The sequence below is a fragment of the Lampetra fluviatilis genome, chromosome 28 (genome assembly GCF_964198595.1).
Source record: "Lampetra fluviatilis chromosome 28, kcLamFluv1.1, whole genome shotgun sequence".
Classification (NCBI taxonomy): domain Eukaryota; kingdom Metazoa; phylum Chordata; class Hyperoartia; order Petromyzontiformes; family Petromyzontidae; genus Lampetra; species Lampetra fluviatilis.
The window spans coordinates 10,543,142-10,561,625 of NC_136302.1; the positions used below are offsets into that span (position 1 = coordinate 10,543,142).

At 48.2% G+C, this 18,484-nt stretch overlaps 1 protein-coding gene across 1 annotated transcript in view; it reads right to left on the reverse strand.

Annotated features, from left to right (window-relative positions):
- The window catches only part of DISP3 (dispatched RND transporter family member 3), a 192,045-nt gene that overhangs the window by 56,145 nt on the left and 117,416 nt on the right, over positions 1–18,484 (reverse strand). Inside the window, exons 14-15 of the mRNA XM_078869669.1 lie at positions 17,278–17,462; positions 16,119–16,252 (exon numbers count right to left, since the gene is read on the reverse strand). Coding sequence (XP_078725795.1) covers positions 16,119–16,252; positions 17,278–17,462 — 319 coding nt within the window. The remainder of the gene's footprint in view (positions 1–16,118; positions 16,253–17,277; positions 17,463–18,484) is intronic.

The window sequence follows — 18,484 nt, forward strand, 5'->3', positions numbered from 1 at the left end:
ACGAGGGGGTGGGTGGCCAGCACCACGCCCGACCGGCTTTGTCTCCCCAGTGGCGATGTTTACACACCGCACCAGGTACAAATGTCAGGCTGAGTCGACCTAGGGGAGGCCCAGGACAGGTTCAGATAATCGTCACTGGTGTTGGCCGTGAGCGGGAATCGAATCCGGGTCGCCAGGTTCATCGCGCAGCGCGCTAACCACTACACCACCGCTCCCCACTTCGACACACACACACACGCAGCACTCACACGCACACACAGCGCACACACACACAGCACTCATGCAAATAATAGCGCTCACACACTCAAGCACGCACTCAAGCACGCACTCACACACAGCGCCCAGACACACAACACGCACACACACGCACTTACACACACAACGCCCACACACGCGCACTCACACATACAGCGCGCACACACACGCACTCACACACACAGCGCTCACACACACACACAGCACTATGGGAGCTCCGAGAAGTCTGTAATCTTCTAAAGCAGAAGACCATGTGCAATGCAGGATCAATGAAAACATTACATCTCAAAAAAAGTCAATTGGCTCTCACCTGGAAGTGTCTGACCCAAGGCTGCTGTGTGAAACCCTGTGATGTCCGCCATGAGTTCGAAAACTTTTATCGTGACACAATGCTAACATTTATGGTAAAGAGCATCACCATCAGCGGCTTTAGTGCGGTTGGCATGGACCCTCGGTCCAATCCCCCCCGACTCGCACCTCTTCCTTGTCCTTGCGCCAGGCCGTGTGTCCCATTGCAGTTGCATCATCTGCACGCTCGATGGCTACGCCAAACTGGTCGCCATCAGAGCTGGGAGATTTTCACAATTTGCTAGCCCCGAATCTTCGCAAGTCGGTTCCTGAATTAAAATCTATTCTATAATTCCTAGGGAGATTGGGGGAGCACGTGGACCCAGCATGGTATACTAAGGAAGGGCCTTTGGGGCTTGGTTGGCCCAAGTAAATGTATTACACATTCATCGGCCGTACGATCCAATGGCAATTGTGGTCAATCCCTGTGGGATGGAATGGTGAGATGGGAAAGTTCTTAAAATCCCTCTGTTCACCCAGCAGTACGAATTGGTTACACCGCAATTAGTCAGATAGGCCGGTCACGTGACGACGTGTGGATACTCTCACGCCTCTTACACAAGGAAGAGTAGGCCTACTACCCTCCAAGAGGGACCTCTCCAAAGCTCCCAAACATCAGGTGGCGGCAATTTCCGCCAGCTGTGGCATGAGCAAGAAATTGCAGGGCTGCACCTTTACCTTCTCCCTATTACCAGCGTGGTAAAAGCCACGCACGTACGCATGCATGTTGAACTTCTTCCACAGCCGTACGTAGCCAACCACCACCAACACCAGATTGAGGATACATAGCAATTATTTTTTTGTGTGCCGAGAAGAAACCCCCTGCAATAAAAAAAAAGAAGACATCAAGAATGTCAATGCGCACTGCGGCTGCACTTACGCTGCGTTTACTCATGAACTTATTTACAAGAAGGGCATGAAGTTTGTGCAACGTCCGTGAGAGAATACACAATGTGATGCAGCAGCAGCAGCAGCACCGGACAACAACAACAACAACGCGAGCAGCACAAAAGTTAAACGAGAACGACAGAAAGGCTGGCGTGGTTGCACGGAGGGCGGTAGGAGGAGTGGGGGGGAGGTGGGGGGCAGCAGCAGCATGGGATCTCCGGCAAATTTAACAGCTCGAGGAGCGAGAGGGAGATAGAGAGCGCCGGGTCTCCCCCATGGCAACGCTTGGACTCTAAATGAAGTGGGCGAGGAACGTGAGATTGGGCTCCCGCTTCCGCCGCTCATGAAAAGCATAGGCCAGCTTTCGCCGCAAGCCTTGGGCGAGACCGCCACGCAGCGCTGTGCCAGGCTACGTGCGCTCACTGTGGAAGCGCTTTGATAGCGGGCGGTCCAGCATGGGACAGACGTGTGCGTTATGCTGGTATACAGCAGGTCGTGGGTTCGATCCCGACCCTGACGCCTGCTGTATATTTGAGGCGACAGCGTCTAAATGACAGACCTGGTCTTCACCTAAGGACGGCTGTTTGTGTTGTGGCCGAAACGTCGTGAGAATTATTTTATTATGTTTAATTTTTATTATTGTATTACTTCCCTTCTACGTGACTTTACCGAAAGAACCAAGAAGATGAATCCCTGCAGTCACGAAAGCTTTAAATCGAAATTTGCGATGTCTCTCTCCCCGTAGTCGCGTGGATTTTTTCTCCGGGTCCTTACGGTTTTTCTCTCCACATTTAGAATCGACAGTATGTCGCTGCCAGGTCACTTCTGAAAAAAACGCTCTAGAGCTCAGTGGGCCTTAACTGGTAGAATAAGAATAGTTTAGCTATCGTGGTAGTTTTTTTTTATAGACTGGGAGGTGGCTGGGATATACACCACGTTATCGTCATTGCCATCAATAACCATCATCATTAGCATCATAATGTTCTTTGCCCATATTATCTTATTTAATATTTGTAGAGCGCCTCAAATCAAGGCGCCTTACGTAGTTAAAAAGCGGTGACGTAAAATCGGAGTGATTTAGGTGGTAAGGAGCGTGCGCAAGTGGCCGAGGAACGAGCGACCGTAACAGAGGGACACGTGGGGGGGGGGTGGGGTCACGAAAGGGCTACAGGGGAGCGACGGGACGGATCGGAGGGGCGAAGGGAGAGAAGAGGAAGGGAACGGGCAATGGAGAAGAGGTGCGGCTTTGAGAGGGGGGCGGAAGGAGGTTGAGGGTGTCGTGGGGGGACAGCTTAAAGATCAAATCATCCAATTTGTGCCAGATATTGTCAGATCCCAGAAGCTACTCAGCAGGGTTGAGCCTGGATAGTGCTGTCATAGGCGACCACCAACATTAACAGGCGTTATTGGCTGTCTGATATATGTTGTGGGCGGCAGAGCGCAGTGCAGCAAAATCCACTGTTGTACCATATGGGAGGGGGGGGGGGATAAAGGTAGAGGTGCAGTCCTGCAATGTCTTGCTCACGCCAATGCTGGCGGATAGACCTCCACTAGAGGGAGCTCTAAAGAGCCCCTCTAAGGGTGTACTTGGCCTACTATTCCACGCGAGGCAGACGTCTTGGCAGAGGTTATAATATCCACACTTTTACCCCACCGGACGCGGACCTGCCTACCGACTCAATGCGGTGGGGCCAACGATACCGCAGGGTTCGACATCGGAGGAGAGGAAGGGATTCAATACACTTGCCCCCATTGCTTCAACTGCTGCGCCAACGAGCGGGGCATTGGGCAAGGACGCATTGGGAAAGAAGGCAGGATACATTAAAGGGGAGGGATTGAAGATAAATTGCAATTTCAATGTAATATTATAAAAAACGGCAAACGTTCAGTGGTGATGAAATGTTGTCTATTGCATAAATTGGGTTGAAAAAAAAACATTGCTATCTCCTGCCTGGCTCTTGTAGCTCCATTCAGCATGTCAGAGCTGACTGCAAGATATATGTGAGTTCCGATTAAAAGCTTTCGTGACTGCAGGGATTCATCTTCTTGGTTCTTTCGGTAAATCTTCTTGGTTCTTTCGGTAAAGTCACGTAGAAGGGAAGTAATAAAATAATAAAAATAAAACATAATAAAACAATTCTCAAAGTCACGTAGAAGGAAAATAATTATCATGTTTTATTTTTTTATTTTATTATTTCCCTTCTACGTGACTTTACCGAAAGAACCAAGAAGATATATGGGAGTATCACGAGCTTGCTGTGTGGCGAGTGTACACACACACACAGACATCATTGAGCATTTACAGTCTTGTGAGGGCTGGAAGCCACTTTGTTGAGCTATCACTTGTGGACAGGTGGCTTCTGAAAAAGAAGCTAGTAGCTCACTGGGCTTTACCTGGTCAGTTAAACAAAAATTGGTACAACACATAGCAAACATTGTGAACTTAATGCAGATTATGCTTGTGAAACACAGTGCCTTCGTGATAGACATGCAGCCTTAAGAGTATCGAAAATACAAAATATCCTAACGCTTAGACGATTTGATATTTATGTGTGATCATACTTTGCACTGATATCGTGTGTTGTTGTATTGTTTGCTGTTGTAGCATTCTGACCCTGCTCCTACTGGACATCTGTGAAAATGAGCTTCATAGGTTATCGGATTCCTCCAGCCTAAATAAATATTCTGATTATGATTCTGAGCGGCGAATGTGTACGGTGCGAGAAGTTCTCTGCAACCCCGGGGCTTAAGCCCACACTGGGCTTAAGCAACAGTTCCACTCTTCTTCAACAGTGAGCAGCGAATTTATTTTATTCCCACAAGATACTCTTTGCCCCAAGGCTGTCCCTGTTCGCCAGGCACATCACGATTTCCGCATTGAGTGAGATTTCCCCAAAGGCTGGTGGTACCTGCCACAGAAATATGGAATTTCCACCACCGATTCAGGACCGATGCAAAGATGATTAACGCTGCCGTGCTGCGCTTTGAAATGCACGGAAAATTATTTATTCATTTACTGAATGTAGATGTTAAACTTTTTTATGCTAAAACCAAATTCATACTTCAAAATGACTACTGTTGATTGCCTTAACCTAGTCTCAACCAATGGCTGCACAAGAAAAGCATAATTTAGGTTTGACCCCCATGCGACGAACGCCGCCTGCTGTCTGTACCCACTTGAAGGGATTTCAGTGGTAGCGCTGTGAGATCTACTTCCGTGGAGCACTCTCTAACACACTCAAGGTTACTCTACTCTTAAAAAAAAGATCCAAATTGATTTTTCATCTCATGCCATGACAGTGAGAGCACAATCGGGATAACACTGGGGGACGGGGGGGGGACAATTACCCCAAACACATTTATAATAAAAATAAGCGATGTTTGTAAAACTTTCTGACGGTTAAAATGTTAAGTTCCTAATTTACAGTCTGAATCGAAGCCACTCGATGCAAATCCCGATGCTGCGCTGTGGGAAAAAAAAGGACTCGCTTGTCAGAGCCAGGAAGTTAATACATCCAATTGATGTTAATTTCCCAAAACCTTCACTTTCACTGCACAAATTAAGACTGAGCATTTCGCTGCTTGTCACGCGAATCCGTCGCATCTACAAATTTACATTTCTGTGAAAACATCAGTTGCACCCCCCACCCCTCCGACACCGTTGCCAAGACATTCATAACGTTTATGCATTCATGCTGAAGTTATGACGAATGTTACCCGTAAAAAAATTAGAAGAAAATCACAGTGGCTGTAATGTAAAACAGAACTTCAAAGTAGATATATGCCGTTCTACAAAGCTACCATGTAACAAAAATATATGCCGTCCAAAAGAAAGGGATAATGGTGTGACGTGCCTCGTATATTTTCTGCCATTGTTGACAAAGCCGCAGAGCTGTTTTAAAGCTCGAGAGAGAAAAAAAGTGCTCATCAGAATTAGGGACAGGGCGGAAAAGACGCAAGACGTGGCCTGAAATTCTACGATTTCATTTTCGGTTCCGCGTGATATTTCTCAGAAGCGATGCAATTCCAAAATACCAATTAAAAAATTCTATGCGAGGGAGATGAGTTTTTTTTAATTAAAGCACAATGCCATTCATCTGTTATCTTCATAATTCAATCTCGTGCCACTAATGCTACAAGCAAGCTTTTTTATACGGCTAAATTACCATGCTCCATATTCTGTCAACACGTTTCTCAACTAATGAGCTGCCTCCAAAGGGCACGATCTGTTTTTTTAGGCCACAGCTGCGGCCACGCCGTTAATGAAAGCCTTCCGTTTATTGGTTGTGCAATTATCGCGGCCACAGAGTTTCCTGATTCAGCGGGGCAGGCTGGCACGCGGGCAGGCGCGGGGCGGACGATCTGGTGGCTGATTCGCGCCTGCCTGCAATGTGCTTGTCTAGCATGGCGCAAGCGCCGTGGTCACATCACCGCCACTTAGTGGCGAACGGCGGTTGTTGTTGTTGTTGTCTTGCTGACCAAATTTACGCATGTTGAACTTCTTTCGCGCCGTACGTAGTCAACCGTGCTCATCGGAGATGTGTGGCGGTTGGTGCGCACCAAGAGAGACATCTCCCCCCGTGCCGCCTACCAGAGGCTGTTGGGGCAAGTGCGAGTTCCTGAACAGAACCGTCACAGGGTGTGAAGGTCGCGGTGTGGCCAGCACCACGCCCAGCTGCCTTTGGAGCAAAACTGAAGTGAAGAAACTCCCAGCGTGTGGAGAGAAACGTGCCACACACATTGCACGGTGCAACCTGAAAATGCACGAGAGAACTATACAGTTCCGCGCAAATCGCCAAAATCTACACAGTGGCATTGCGAATTCATGATAAATGTGAGTCGAGGCTGGTCCAGCGTTTGCTTGGTTTGAACCTGTGTTGCTGAGATTATCCGCTCCGGCTAGTCAGGGATGCTTTTGTGTGGTGTGTGTGTAGGGAGAGACGTATGAATGTGATACGTGCGGTCTGCCCGTTCACTTTTGTCGCTTTGTGTTCTCTCCACGCGGACGCTCGTCATTATTTCGTGGCATTGGTCAAACATCACAATGCACGAATCCCCTCAGACAGAAAGAAAGTCTTGAGGCATGTATTATTAAATAGTCAAGGCTTCCTGCATGAAAAACTTCAGATAATTATTTAAATGTAGCCTAAAACGATTGTGCAGTGTTTTGTCACCGCCAGCGATTGGCAGACAACAAAGAACGCCACCCCACAACCGCCTACAGGTGGGCACTTTCAGGGAAATGCCACTTATTTACCGACCTGCTTTAGCCGATCACGCCAAGCCATCGCGTCCCTGTCGGCAGACGTCGCTCAAATGAACGACACGGGGGCTTTGTTTGTCGGCGACAATGACGCCCGCCAATTCAATTTGCCTTCCACGTTGCCTTCACCCCAACAGCAAAAAGGTCGCCTCCGCAGTAAATTAAAACAAGCCACTGTCTGTGCAGTACCTCCACGTAAAAATGAAATATCTCATAGTCTATACGCCCATTCTTCTCGTTCTGCTTACGCACGGCTTTTTATGGCAGCCCATAGTCCTCGCTCAGCTCCGGTAATGGCCAAAGCACAGCCTCGGGAGAGGTGGGGGGTGGGGAATGGACGTCTGCAACGCCTCCGCTGACTTTCACCGTGGTCCACTACGTCCTGCACAGGATTCCCATCGTCGCGTGCCACCGGGGGGGCTGCAGCTGATTTCCCACTTGCATGTGTAGGGGTTGTTACGGGGAGAAAGGCGGACAGAAACACAAGGGTGTCTGCACCCACACACGGGTGTCTACATCCACGTCCGCAACGGTTAACCCTGGGGGGCCATGGGTGGCGCTGTGATCCCCCCATAGCCCCCTTCCTCGGAGAGGATTCCTATAAAAGGCGGGGAGCCAGAGGGCTCGAGGCCAGTGCTTGAAGCTTTACCAGTGAAGACGGAAGAACGGCAGGATAGGCCCTGGAACTTCCCTGGCTCGCTGTCCTTGTCAGGGCCGAGCAGGGCAAGCCAGTGGCGCGGCCCCAAGAACTCCAGGACCGCTGCTCTTGTAAGAGCACGGCCTGGTTAGCTGGGTGCCGGGATCCGTGCTTGACCAGGGCCGGATCAGATCGCCTCCCCTAGCCCTCGTAGCGGAGGACTGGGAATAGGACAGTCAGGGAATAGTGCTAGGGGTGTTTCCCATTAAGTACGGGTGAAGGGGCGTTACACCTTCAAGTGTTGTTACCGCCTTGGGATAAATAAACGAGTGTGCCTCAACTACGTCGTCTGTCTCTTTGAGAACTCACTACACATGGATGGTGGCCGGGTCGGTGCTGAACCAACGAATGACCCATTGGCACCACCCAAGTTCGCTCTCCCGAGCGGTATATCACTCTTAAGGTACTCCCCCCCCCCCAAACAGGCCAGCTCTACTGACACCCCCCCCTCCACCATCCGAGAGGAGTTGTAGCAGCCGGGCCTGCTGCTATGGGTGCTACGGGTTATTCCGCCCGGCATGCACCACTGTACTCTTTGGTTCTTTCGGTAAAGTCACGTGACTTTAAGCCACTTCCGTTGAGCTATCATTTGTGGCCAGATCGCCTCTGAAAAGGAGCTGTATAGTTCACCTTGCGTGGTAAAATAAAAAAAAATACTCTTTAGTTCTTTCGGTAAAGTCACGTGGTTAGAAATAAAATAATATAAAATAAACTACGTGACTTTACCGAAAGAACCAAAGAGTATGGATTCCTGCAGTCACGAAAGCTTCAAATCAAGAATGCAACACCGTGTTTGACGCAGGTATAATCTAGGCGGGCGGGCGGGGGGGGTTTCGATGGTTGTGTCGGTGATGAGACACTGATTTATTGCGGATGTCACAGTTTGTCCAAAGCTGTCGCCATCGCTCTTCAGCGCCGATCCCTGAAATTTTCAGCGACGGGGCCATATCCTAAAAGACTTTCAGCGATCTGTGTCGGAGCGTCAGTGGGTTCACTGCATGTTGGCATTCGCAGCCTCGTGTTAGCCAGCAGCGTTGCGTGTAATTCCGGTTGCAATTTCTCAACCCCGATATCATCGCAGCCTGGTACAGAATTGTGAAAGAGATATTAACATCAATCTTCAAGTAAAAATAAACGTAGTTAATTGTGTGGATACATAGAGTGATAATAAGACGACAGTTTCCTGCTTCCACTCAAGTTTCAACAATGCTTGGCTCATTGGCATTGTTTTGAAATCGGAGGACAAGTTAATTAGTGGGGTTTTGTTACCGCTGCCAGTGTTTGGTGGACTTTTTTTGTTCCCGGTAGCCAGTTTGTTCGAAAAAAAAATCCTGTAGACATTTCTAATTAAGAGACTGAATTTTTAAGGCTGTTTTACTCAACAGAGCACCATGCACACACTTACACTATCTATCTTCGTTGACATGGGCAGTGGAATACATACAAGAAAATATAATAGCCGAAACTTCCGTTGCAATATTTTGTGCAATAAACACATACCCGTTTTTGCAACTTTGTAGGTTATTCGCCACAGCACTATGCGTCTCTGCGCTGTATATTCCTGAGAAGGCGGTACAGCAAAGTGTGGACACATTTTTTTCATCTGTAAGGGATCGAGTGTCGCCCCCTCGTATGCGTGGGCTTTCTCCCGGGGACTCTGGTTTCCAGCCACATGTATAACCATTTGTCTGAAAACATCTTAATATATAGAGGACTGCAGAGTTTGGGCAATCGTTGGTGGCACCGGCTAACCGGCTGACTGCTGCCTTCCAGCTTGTGTGGTTCCTCGGTAATTGTGAGATGCAATTTGGATGAATGACGATATTTAAAAAAAACATTAATCGTATTATGATCGTGTCAAATAACACGTGGCACAACCCGAAAATACCGCGAAGAGCTTTGCACAGAGCTTCGTTTTTTAAATCTTTTTATGGAGACGAATCGAGCATTTTTTTTTACGAATTACTTTCCTTCTGAAGGCACACATCCAACCTGATCCTGAATGAGGATTCGTAAAAATAAGAATTGTTAAAATACGTAATTATTCTCTTTTTACCAGAAGCGAAACAAAGACACACCGCTTGCTCCCGGCAAACGACGGCACAGTGCACCGTCATGGCAGCCGCTAAAGGTTTGTTTGAAGAGAGTCACGCGAAGGTAATTTGTGTAGCCCCGTGAGAATTTAAGAGACCAGGATGAGTGTCGTTTGCCAAAAGAAGCCCAAGCAAAACGTCCTTGTTCAAATCTATGTGCACATCAAATCTGTGTGCACAAACCCGTCTGCAAAAAAAAAATAACATTCAGGCGCGGTTATGACCTGGATAACTTACAACCGGCACGAAACCTGCGCTACTCTGCAAGGGCACACTCGAAATCACCCCGTGTTGTAAGTTACAAGTGAACGTTATGACTCCCGTGCCTTGGTTTTGACATGCGTGCTGTGTCTTCGGAAAATTTTGCAAAACGCGATAAGGTGAACATGAATAAGTATGGGAGCATATTTTACAGCCTCTTCATTAAACCCACCCTTGCTTGCATTCCCAGTTCGTATCTCTCTTTCTGTGCCATGTCTTTTCTCAAATACGTCGGCGATTTTGGCCTTCCATTTAGCTCTGTCCATGGTATATACTTAAGAACGTTGCTTTAGATAATCCTCCCAGTTGCGTCGAATTGTTAAAATTGCTTGTGTAGCTTCATTTGCTGTCTTCCCCTGAAATGTTGTACCGATAGTTTTCCCCAGTCAAGAAATTTCAGCCTCTTATTTTCTCATTACATGTCCAAGAAATCTTAACTTTGCCTTGCTTAAAAATAATTCTAAACATTTACTTTTGTACCTGCTATCCATTATACATTCATGTTATACCCAGAGAAACGATGGATAAGTTTCGATTTAAAGCTTTCGTGACTGCAGGGATTCATCTTTTTGGTTCTTTCGATATAGTCACGTAGAATGGAAATAATAAAATAATAAAAATAAAACGTAATAAAATAATTCTCACGACGTTTCGGCCACAACGCAAGCAGCCGTCCTCAGGTGGAGAGCAGGTCTGTCGAGTAGACAGACCTGTCGAGTAGACAGACCTGCTCTCCACCTGAGGACGGCTGCTTGCGTTGTGGCCGAAACGTCGTGAGAATTATTTTATTATGTTTTATTTTTATTATTTTATTATTTCCATTCTACGTGACTTTACCGAAAGAACCAAGAAGATGGATAAGTTGCCCAATAAAAGGACACATTTGCAGCCCTAACACATTTCTCATGGCCACTGCTGGTGGAAGGGCCTCCACTAGATAGAGCCCAAGAAAGCTCGCCTCTAGAGGGTTGTTTTGCCTACTCTTCCATACTGGTCAGATGCTTTAGAAGAAGTGGGAGCCCACAGTTTAGCCCCAACCACACGGGACCTGCCGATCGACTAACCGTGGAGTTACCCATTTATACTGCTGTTGGGCAGGACACAGAAGCGGTGGGAGGAGGGATTTGAGAAACTCGCACCGTTGTTTCAGCTGCCGAGTTCTAGAGATCGATTCGAACCGGCGGCCTATCTCGATCGCAAGTCCAGTGTGCTCACCGTTACGCCACGGCAGCGTCCCGCGCATGCCGCGTGGGAAGTGGACTTTAATTAGTCGCAGGACATCTCTTTACAACCCGCTCATTAATGATAATTCTTGCTTTGCAGCCTCAACTCGTATACCCAGGGCAAACATTAAATTAATAAGGTTAATGACAAGGGGTTACTGCCTTACAAATGTTTTCAAATTGGCGGTGACGATCGCAGAATAAAGAACAGAGCTGAAAAAGAGATGCCCGGGTGTGTATATAGACACGTACACAGGCAACGTCGAACCTGACCGGCATTTAAAGAAGAGCTACTCAATATGCAATAAACACATAAATTCACAAATACATTTAGGGAAAAGGTCACTCACTCAACTTCAAATCACGCGAAAGACAGGCGCTGTGAAAAAAATGTATCGATTGAACAAGGTCGAGAGGCAAATCCATCTCGAGGAAAGGTAGGGGAAAAGAAACCACCCACACATCAAGCGCTCTTCAAAAGAAAAAAAATATATATAACATATGCATTCAGGGCGTGCGTGCGCGCGTGCTGAATATGGCTCTTGCACGCTTTCCTCTCCTCTTTCGACGGAGGTGACCTGAGCACCAGTACTTTTCGCCCTCTTGCTGTACGTGCAAATTCGGGCGACTTTACGGGGAGTTGCGGTGCAAAGGGCCAACCTCACGTCGGCGCAACTCGGTGGTAGCGAGCGACCATTCCCAGCACTTTGAGTAACAAAACTAAACTGGGACGGAGCTGCTGGGCTGCCTATTTGCAGGAGGGAGAGACACGTTTGAGCAGGGGGACGCACGTTGCAAGGTGCCAGAGGGTGTGTGGTGGACTTATTCTGGTGGATGGTGAGTGTGGTGTAAACTAAACTAATTTTTTATTTTACCAGCTAAGGCCCACTGAGCTATATAAAACTATTTTTCAGAAGCGACCTGGCCACAAGTGGAAATTTATAGCAGCCAAATGCTAATGTGGAGGGGAAAATCGGAGGACCCGGAGAAAAATCCATGCAACCACAGAGGAAGCAGGCAACAAATATACAACAGTCAGGGTCGCGATTGAAGCCACTGTCGCCTGTATACCAGGCAAAGTAGTCAACACATCGCCACCGTGGTGCCACACAGTGGATTTGGACAGCAGCTTGCGACCAAATTACATCCTGAACGCGCGCACGATTTTGTTGGACTTTGAAAGCTAAGCAGGCGTGAGCCTGGTGACAACATAAATGAGAGACTGTCTGGGACTACCACGTGTTGTAGGCTTGGCCTGTGAGGTGACACGGATGTTTTTGCTCCGATTTCTAATTACTTCATTGCTATACTGTACTCTATTTTTTATTTGTTTTTTGTTGCGATTTTAGTGACCCAGGGTCAAATCTGGGAATGAGACTATCCTGTTCTCTTGAGCTCTAACCTCGTTAAACAAATACACTTGACTAAACGTGACTCGACCAAGAGATGGCAGTGTGGTCAATCAATTCTTGAATCTAATTGTGTGGATCTTTGAGTGTCTGTCACTCCCTCGTATGCTTGATGTGTATTCTACAGATACCATCGTTCCCTTCCACATGCCAAGCGCTCATTAACCCTTTCCCATTCCGATAACGTACTTGCACGCCGTGAGTTTTTCTTCCGATTCCATTCCGATAAAGTACATGTACGTCAAAATAAAATAGCTTTATCAGCACCGAGGCTCTCACAAGGGCCGCGCGGGAGGGCGTGCGGCAGTTTGGCATCAGCTATCATAGAGTGCGGTCGTGTCACTACAGTTCTCTGCGGTGAGTACAGCACAATGTCTTTAAAAAAACGGTGCTACGCCTTTTCTATCTAAAACACTGAGCCACTCACGCGCTCCGAGTTTTAGCGGTGAATGGGACACCCACCCTGCAACTTGCAAACGTCTCGCAATGAGGAAATGGTTAATGGGACTGACCAAACGTCTGAATGCAGGACCTTCCAGAGGGAAAAAACAAAGTCTTGAGACTCAATGAGGCTTTCTTCAGAATAAAATCTAAACAAAGGGCAAAAGAACCACAACAAAGATACCCCCCTTCTAATTCCATAGCTTTGTGAGCTCTGTAGCCACAGCTCGCCATGATAACGCATAGACTCACCCAGAGACCCATCGTTTGTTGTCCTGACCCCGCACCTCCGATTAGCATGGTTGGCTACGTACAGTGCGAACGAAGTTCTACATACATAACATTTCAGACAGCCATATCACCCCCCCCCCCCCAGCACTGCAAAAACTTGGCAAGACCCTCCATGGTAAACAAGCAGAAGTAAACATCTGTATTGCCGCCGAATGTCATTTGCGTTGATTGAGCACGTCTCTCGCGCGGTCTTCACGGCTGAGCCATCGTTCCGTTACCTCGTTTCGTCACGCCGACTTAATTTGGCTCTCCGAGCCATATAAGCATTTTTCAATTAAGCTAGGGAATCCTGAGACTAATGGAGCACGCAGATTGTGTCGTTATTAAGCTGATGGGGACGGGGCACAGCTATAAACAATTCTGCATCGCTAGCACAAGCCCCAACATCTGGTTTCCTCCCCCCCCGTCACCCCCCCCCCCCCCATTCTGCCACTTTGCGTTTCTTCCACCACCCCCCAGCCCCGTTCATTTATTCAACGGGCGAACCGTGCAAGCGGAACGTGGCGGTGGCCGCGCGCTCGCTCGCTCGTTCCCCTCCCAATGTCGATCGGCGTACTGAGACCCGGTGGGCTCGCGTCTTTTTGTTTTGTCGCGAATGAAATTTGCCAGCTCCTACAGAAATACATCGCGAGGGACGAGCGGAGCGGTGAGTGCGGCGGGCTCTCGAAATCCTGACGCTCGGTCGCCGAGTTAGCACGGTCGGCTACGTGCAGTGCGAAAGAAGCTCGAGGTACATTGCTCGTTAGTTCCGTGTCCGACCACGGATAACATCGGAGCGGTGGCGAACGTGAGATTTAAACCGGTTCCCGAGTTGTCGCTTCCAGCACTACACCCCCCCCCCGCCCGCCACCACCACGAACTCACCACTCCCCCGCGACGATCCCACGGCATTGATTTAGAAACAGCTGCAAAGTTCAATTTAATTAATTCGAGAAATAATTAGAGCGCATTGCGAGTGTTCTCCTCTTGTGTACACAGATTTACAAGAGGCACTCCACTTTCCGCCAACACAAACAACAACCTATCGAGGACTATAATCCGCGAGGCAAGTCAAGCAAAAACATCGTAATTATTGCGCCCCTCCCTCCCCCGCCCGCCACCCTCTCCTAAGTTTTCGCTAATTATCTGTAAATTGATGCACTTATTGAAAGAAAATGGAATTTCTTTTTTTTACCTGTTCGTCATTCACGTATGAAAAAAGGCAAAATATTTTTTTTACAGAAAATAATTGAGTTCATTGAATCATTTTCTAACGAGTACAAATTAGAGAGATGCTGACAACGACGGCCGTGTAGTATTTTAGGTTCCTTTCCACGCTCGCATCAAATATTAAGCACTTGACAACCTTGAAATGTTACACGCTTTCCCAACAGGGGGTTGCAAGCGTTAATGCATCAACTCTATTCATCCGTCTGTCTTTCTGTCTGTAATAGGTGATTCCACATTGCGAAAAGAAAACCTTCAACGTAAAGTTCTGGTTTCCATTCCAGACTTTGCCCTTTAGAAACCCCGAGCAAAGAATGTATCAAAGAGCAGCCTAAAACTAGAAGATGAAAACCCAGCGCTGAAAAGAATCGCGAAAAAAATAGCGCACGCCTCAAAGTCAACCTCACCGTTCCGACAAAATCACAGCTCGTGAAGTCACCTTGCGACGCACAGACCCCCTCACGACCGCATCATCACGAGCGAGACGTCACACGCGCCGCGCTGCATGGCGTCACCTTCGCGAGCGCCACGATATTTTAGCGACGAACAAAAAAAAACACCACCGTAGAAAAAGGTTGTCCATAATCCATGAAGGTGCACGTTTCTTCTTCCTTGTTTTTTTTCAAGCGTCAGACCAATTACCACGCGACCGCTCGCCAATTGCAGACAAGGTCAACTGGGCCTTGTCTACGATTACATTCTGACTCCTGGATTGCCACTCCTGAGTCGTATCATGAAAACAATTCAGTGTAGATTAACAACATCTTTCAAACCTTTGCACAATACTTCACGTATATCTTAAGCGGTGCAATGCTGTTGCATGCATCAGTGTGTTACACGAAGTTATTGGTCGTCTCGACAACTTGCTGCGATTCTAAGTTCACGTGTGCTCCTGCTATCCGTGCGCAGTGCTCTGCTAAATTGTGCAGAAGTGGATCTCGAAACCTCCATGGGAGGTGGGGGGGGGTTAGCCGCTGTCCAGAAATTCAAGCTTTTCAAATAGGGCCCCTCAATAAAAACACAAACATTCAATGTACTTCCTCTGGTTAATATCGATACAACCAAGGCTTTAGTACTCGCGTCCGGGCCCGTTTGCACGGGCAGCTGCCGTCACGCTCCAATCACAATGCGTGTGCTCTCAAGGCGGGGGGAGGGGAGCAGGCAGCATCGCCTCCATGCAAATCAATTTATAACATTTTTGACATGCGTTTTTCTGGAATTTTTTGTTGTTATTCTGTCTCTCACTGTTCAAATAAACCTACCATTAAAATTATAGACTGATCATTTCTTTGTCAGTGGGCAAACGTACAAAATCAGCAGGGGATCAAATTCTTTTTTCCCTCACTGTAAATAACAAGGTCGTGGGTTCAATGCCAACCCTGTATATTTGGAGCTTGCGTGTCTCTCTCCCCGTGATCGCGTGAATTTTTCTCCGGGTCCTCCAGTTTTCCCCTCCACGTTTAGAAGCAACGTCACCACGCGTTTAGATAATTTGGCTGCTGCTGTATTTCTACATGATAAGCCACTTCGTTGGGCTATCATTTGTATTCAGGTCGCTTCTGAAAAAGAGATATAGAGTTCAATGGGGCCATACCTGGTAGAATAAAAAAAATAGCTTAGTTGAAATAGTTTTAAGTTTACTGATTGTACACTTTGTGTGAGGTGCGCTAACAAGAAAGAAATGATGATGATGGAGTCCAAAGCAAGGAAAGAGACCGAGCAGTGGCAGGGCGGGCCCCTTACCGGCGTGCGAGCGTGGCACGTAGAAGTGACCGTGGTTGGGTCCGTCCGGCGCCTGGCTGAGGGTGCAGCCACGGGGGCCCAGGCACACGCGACTCTGGAAGGGGAAGCGTCGCATCTGGGAGAAGAAGAGTCTGCTGCTCTCACGGTGGTGGGTGGCGGTGGGTGGCGGTGGGGGCGGTGGGGGCGGTGGGGGCGGTGGGGGCGGTGGGGGGAGGCGGTGGGGTGGGCGGTGGGGGCGGTGGGTGGCGGTGGGGGGCGGTGGGGGAGGTGGGTGGCGGTGGGGGCGGTGGGGGGAGAGGAAAAGACACAACGAGCGGCGAGGCGTGTCAGGCTTCACGTAGCGATAACATGGCACCTACCTGGCTGAGTGGCTTAGCCCAGTTTGCATGGGCCCTGGTGAAATTAATGAATGAAATAGGGGTCCGTGTCCAATTTCCCCCCACTCTCTTTCTGTGTCGACCTGTCCACTTGATAGAAACGCCGCTGCTTGTAAGCACACCTCATTGCCTGCCATTGCACGAGGATATTGTCACATATTGCAGGTATTTCAAAAAGTTTACAGATGTAGCAATTCACTCTTTGTTGTGACCGAGGACAGCAAGTTGTCGAGACGACCAATAACTTTGTGTAGCACACTGATGCATGCAACAGCATCGCACCGTTTAAATATTATATACGTGGAAGTATTCCCGTCTAGCACCGACTGGCGCCGCCAAGATGCTTGCAGTGAATGGATAAATATCGTGGGCTGTGCAAAATAAAGCCGTGGGCCGTGTGAAATAAAATAGTGGGCCGTACGAGATGAAATCACGGTACGTGCGGGATGAAGGCACGAGACGTCCTGGAAGAATTTCGATTTAAAGCTTTCGTGACTGCAGGGATTCATCTTCTTGGTTCTTTCGGTAAAGTCACGTAGAAGGGAAGTAATAAAATAATAAAAATATATTATGTTTAAAGATAATAAAAATATATTATGTTTAAAAAATATATTATGTTTAATTTTTATTATTTTATTACTTCCCTTCTACGTGACTTCACCGAAAGAACCAAGAAGATAAAGTCCTGGATGAAGTCACGGCCATGTGAGATGAAGTCGTCGGGTCCGCTGTCCCGCACGAAGGCCTCAAGTGTGGGAAGGCCCGATGCGATTGCTCCTCACCGCGTGTTGGGCTGACGGGACGCAGAGGCGTAGAAAGAGAAGTGGAGCTGCCAGCCACGGCGTGGGTCGCATTCCGGGGCTGACGTGAGCAGGAACTTGGCGGGCACGCGAGGGCCGGGCAGGCCCAGCGACGACACGCACACGCACAGGCGGCGGGAGAAGTTTCCAAACGCGCGCGGGAAAACCTAAGCGGGCGCGGGAGACCGCGTTAGGACGAGGGGGATAGAGGGAGATAGAAACAGACGGACGCGGATGGAGAATGTCCACCTCTCACCTCTCCTCGCCCGGCAACAAGCTACCAGCAGCCGCAACTCTGCACCTTTATTCAATGGGAGGTCGCTCTTTCTCCTCTGCTGACCCAAGTCTGGAAGTCCCTCTGGCAGCACTGAGATTTCACCCTTCTACACCCCGCAAATTAAATACTAATAATATCAAGGCTCAGATCTACTCCGGCTGCCAATGTTTTCTTTTTCACCCATTCTACGTGTCATGTTCTGATCCCACGTGCCTATGCATTGGACATAGGAACTAATCCCCATGACTAATTCTTCATTCATTCATTCAGTTTTATGGATACAATTGACTGAATATTGCTGTAGACGGACAACAATGTGTTGGTCCATCTCTCGACCCGTCAATCTGCGTGAAGGCATGCCTCATGCGTGCATCTGTTTTATATGGTATATGTATGTTTGTGTTTTAATTATAGTTGAATTCCCGCATCAAGTAGAGGCTCCCATGATGGACTGGTTTTCCAGTTTGTAAAAAAAAAAATTGCACCTTCTTTAAAATTTGCCGTGGAATGTTGAGACGCACACGCATATGTAAGTGATTTACAACTCAAAATTATATAACTGTGTTTCTCCCTGGTGTGTTCCGAGTTGTACGGCGTATTCCTCGGCTTGTCCGACGCTTTGCTCCGTGCGCTGAGAGCTCCTGCAGAAAACCGCTCCAGGAACCGTTCCTGAAAAACTCTCCCTTGTCGAAGCTCCCAACACGCAGAGCGAAACGCCGGACATCATGCCGAACAACAACAACCAGCTAGCTGGGTATAACCCGAAAATTTAACAGCGGAACGCCGTGTTCGCTAGGGTGAGTGCATTGAAACAGCGAGTTTAAATAGAGAGCGGAAAAAAACCATGATGAGGGGATGACTGCGGTCAGGAGAGCATGGCAGACGGCGATGGACAAAGAGAAAGAGGCACAG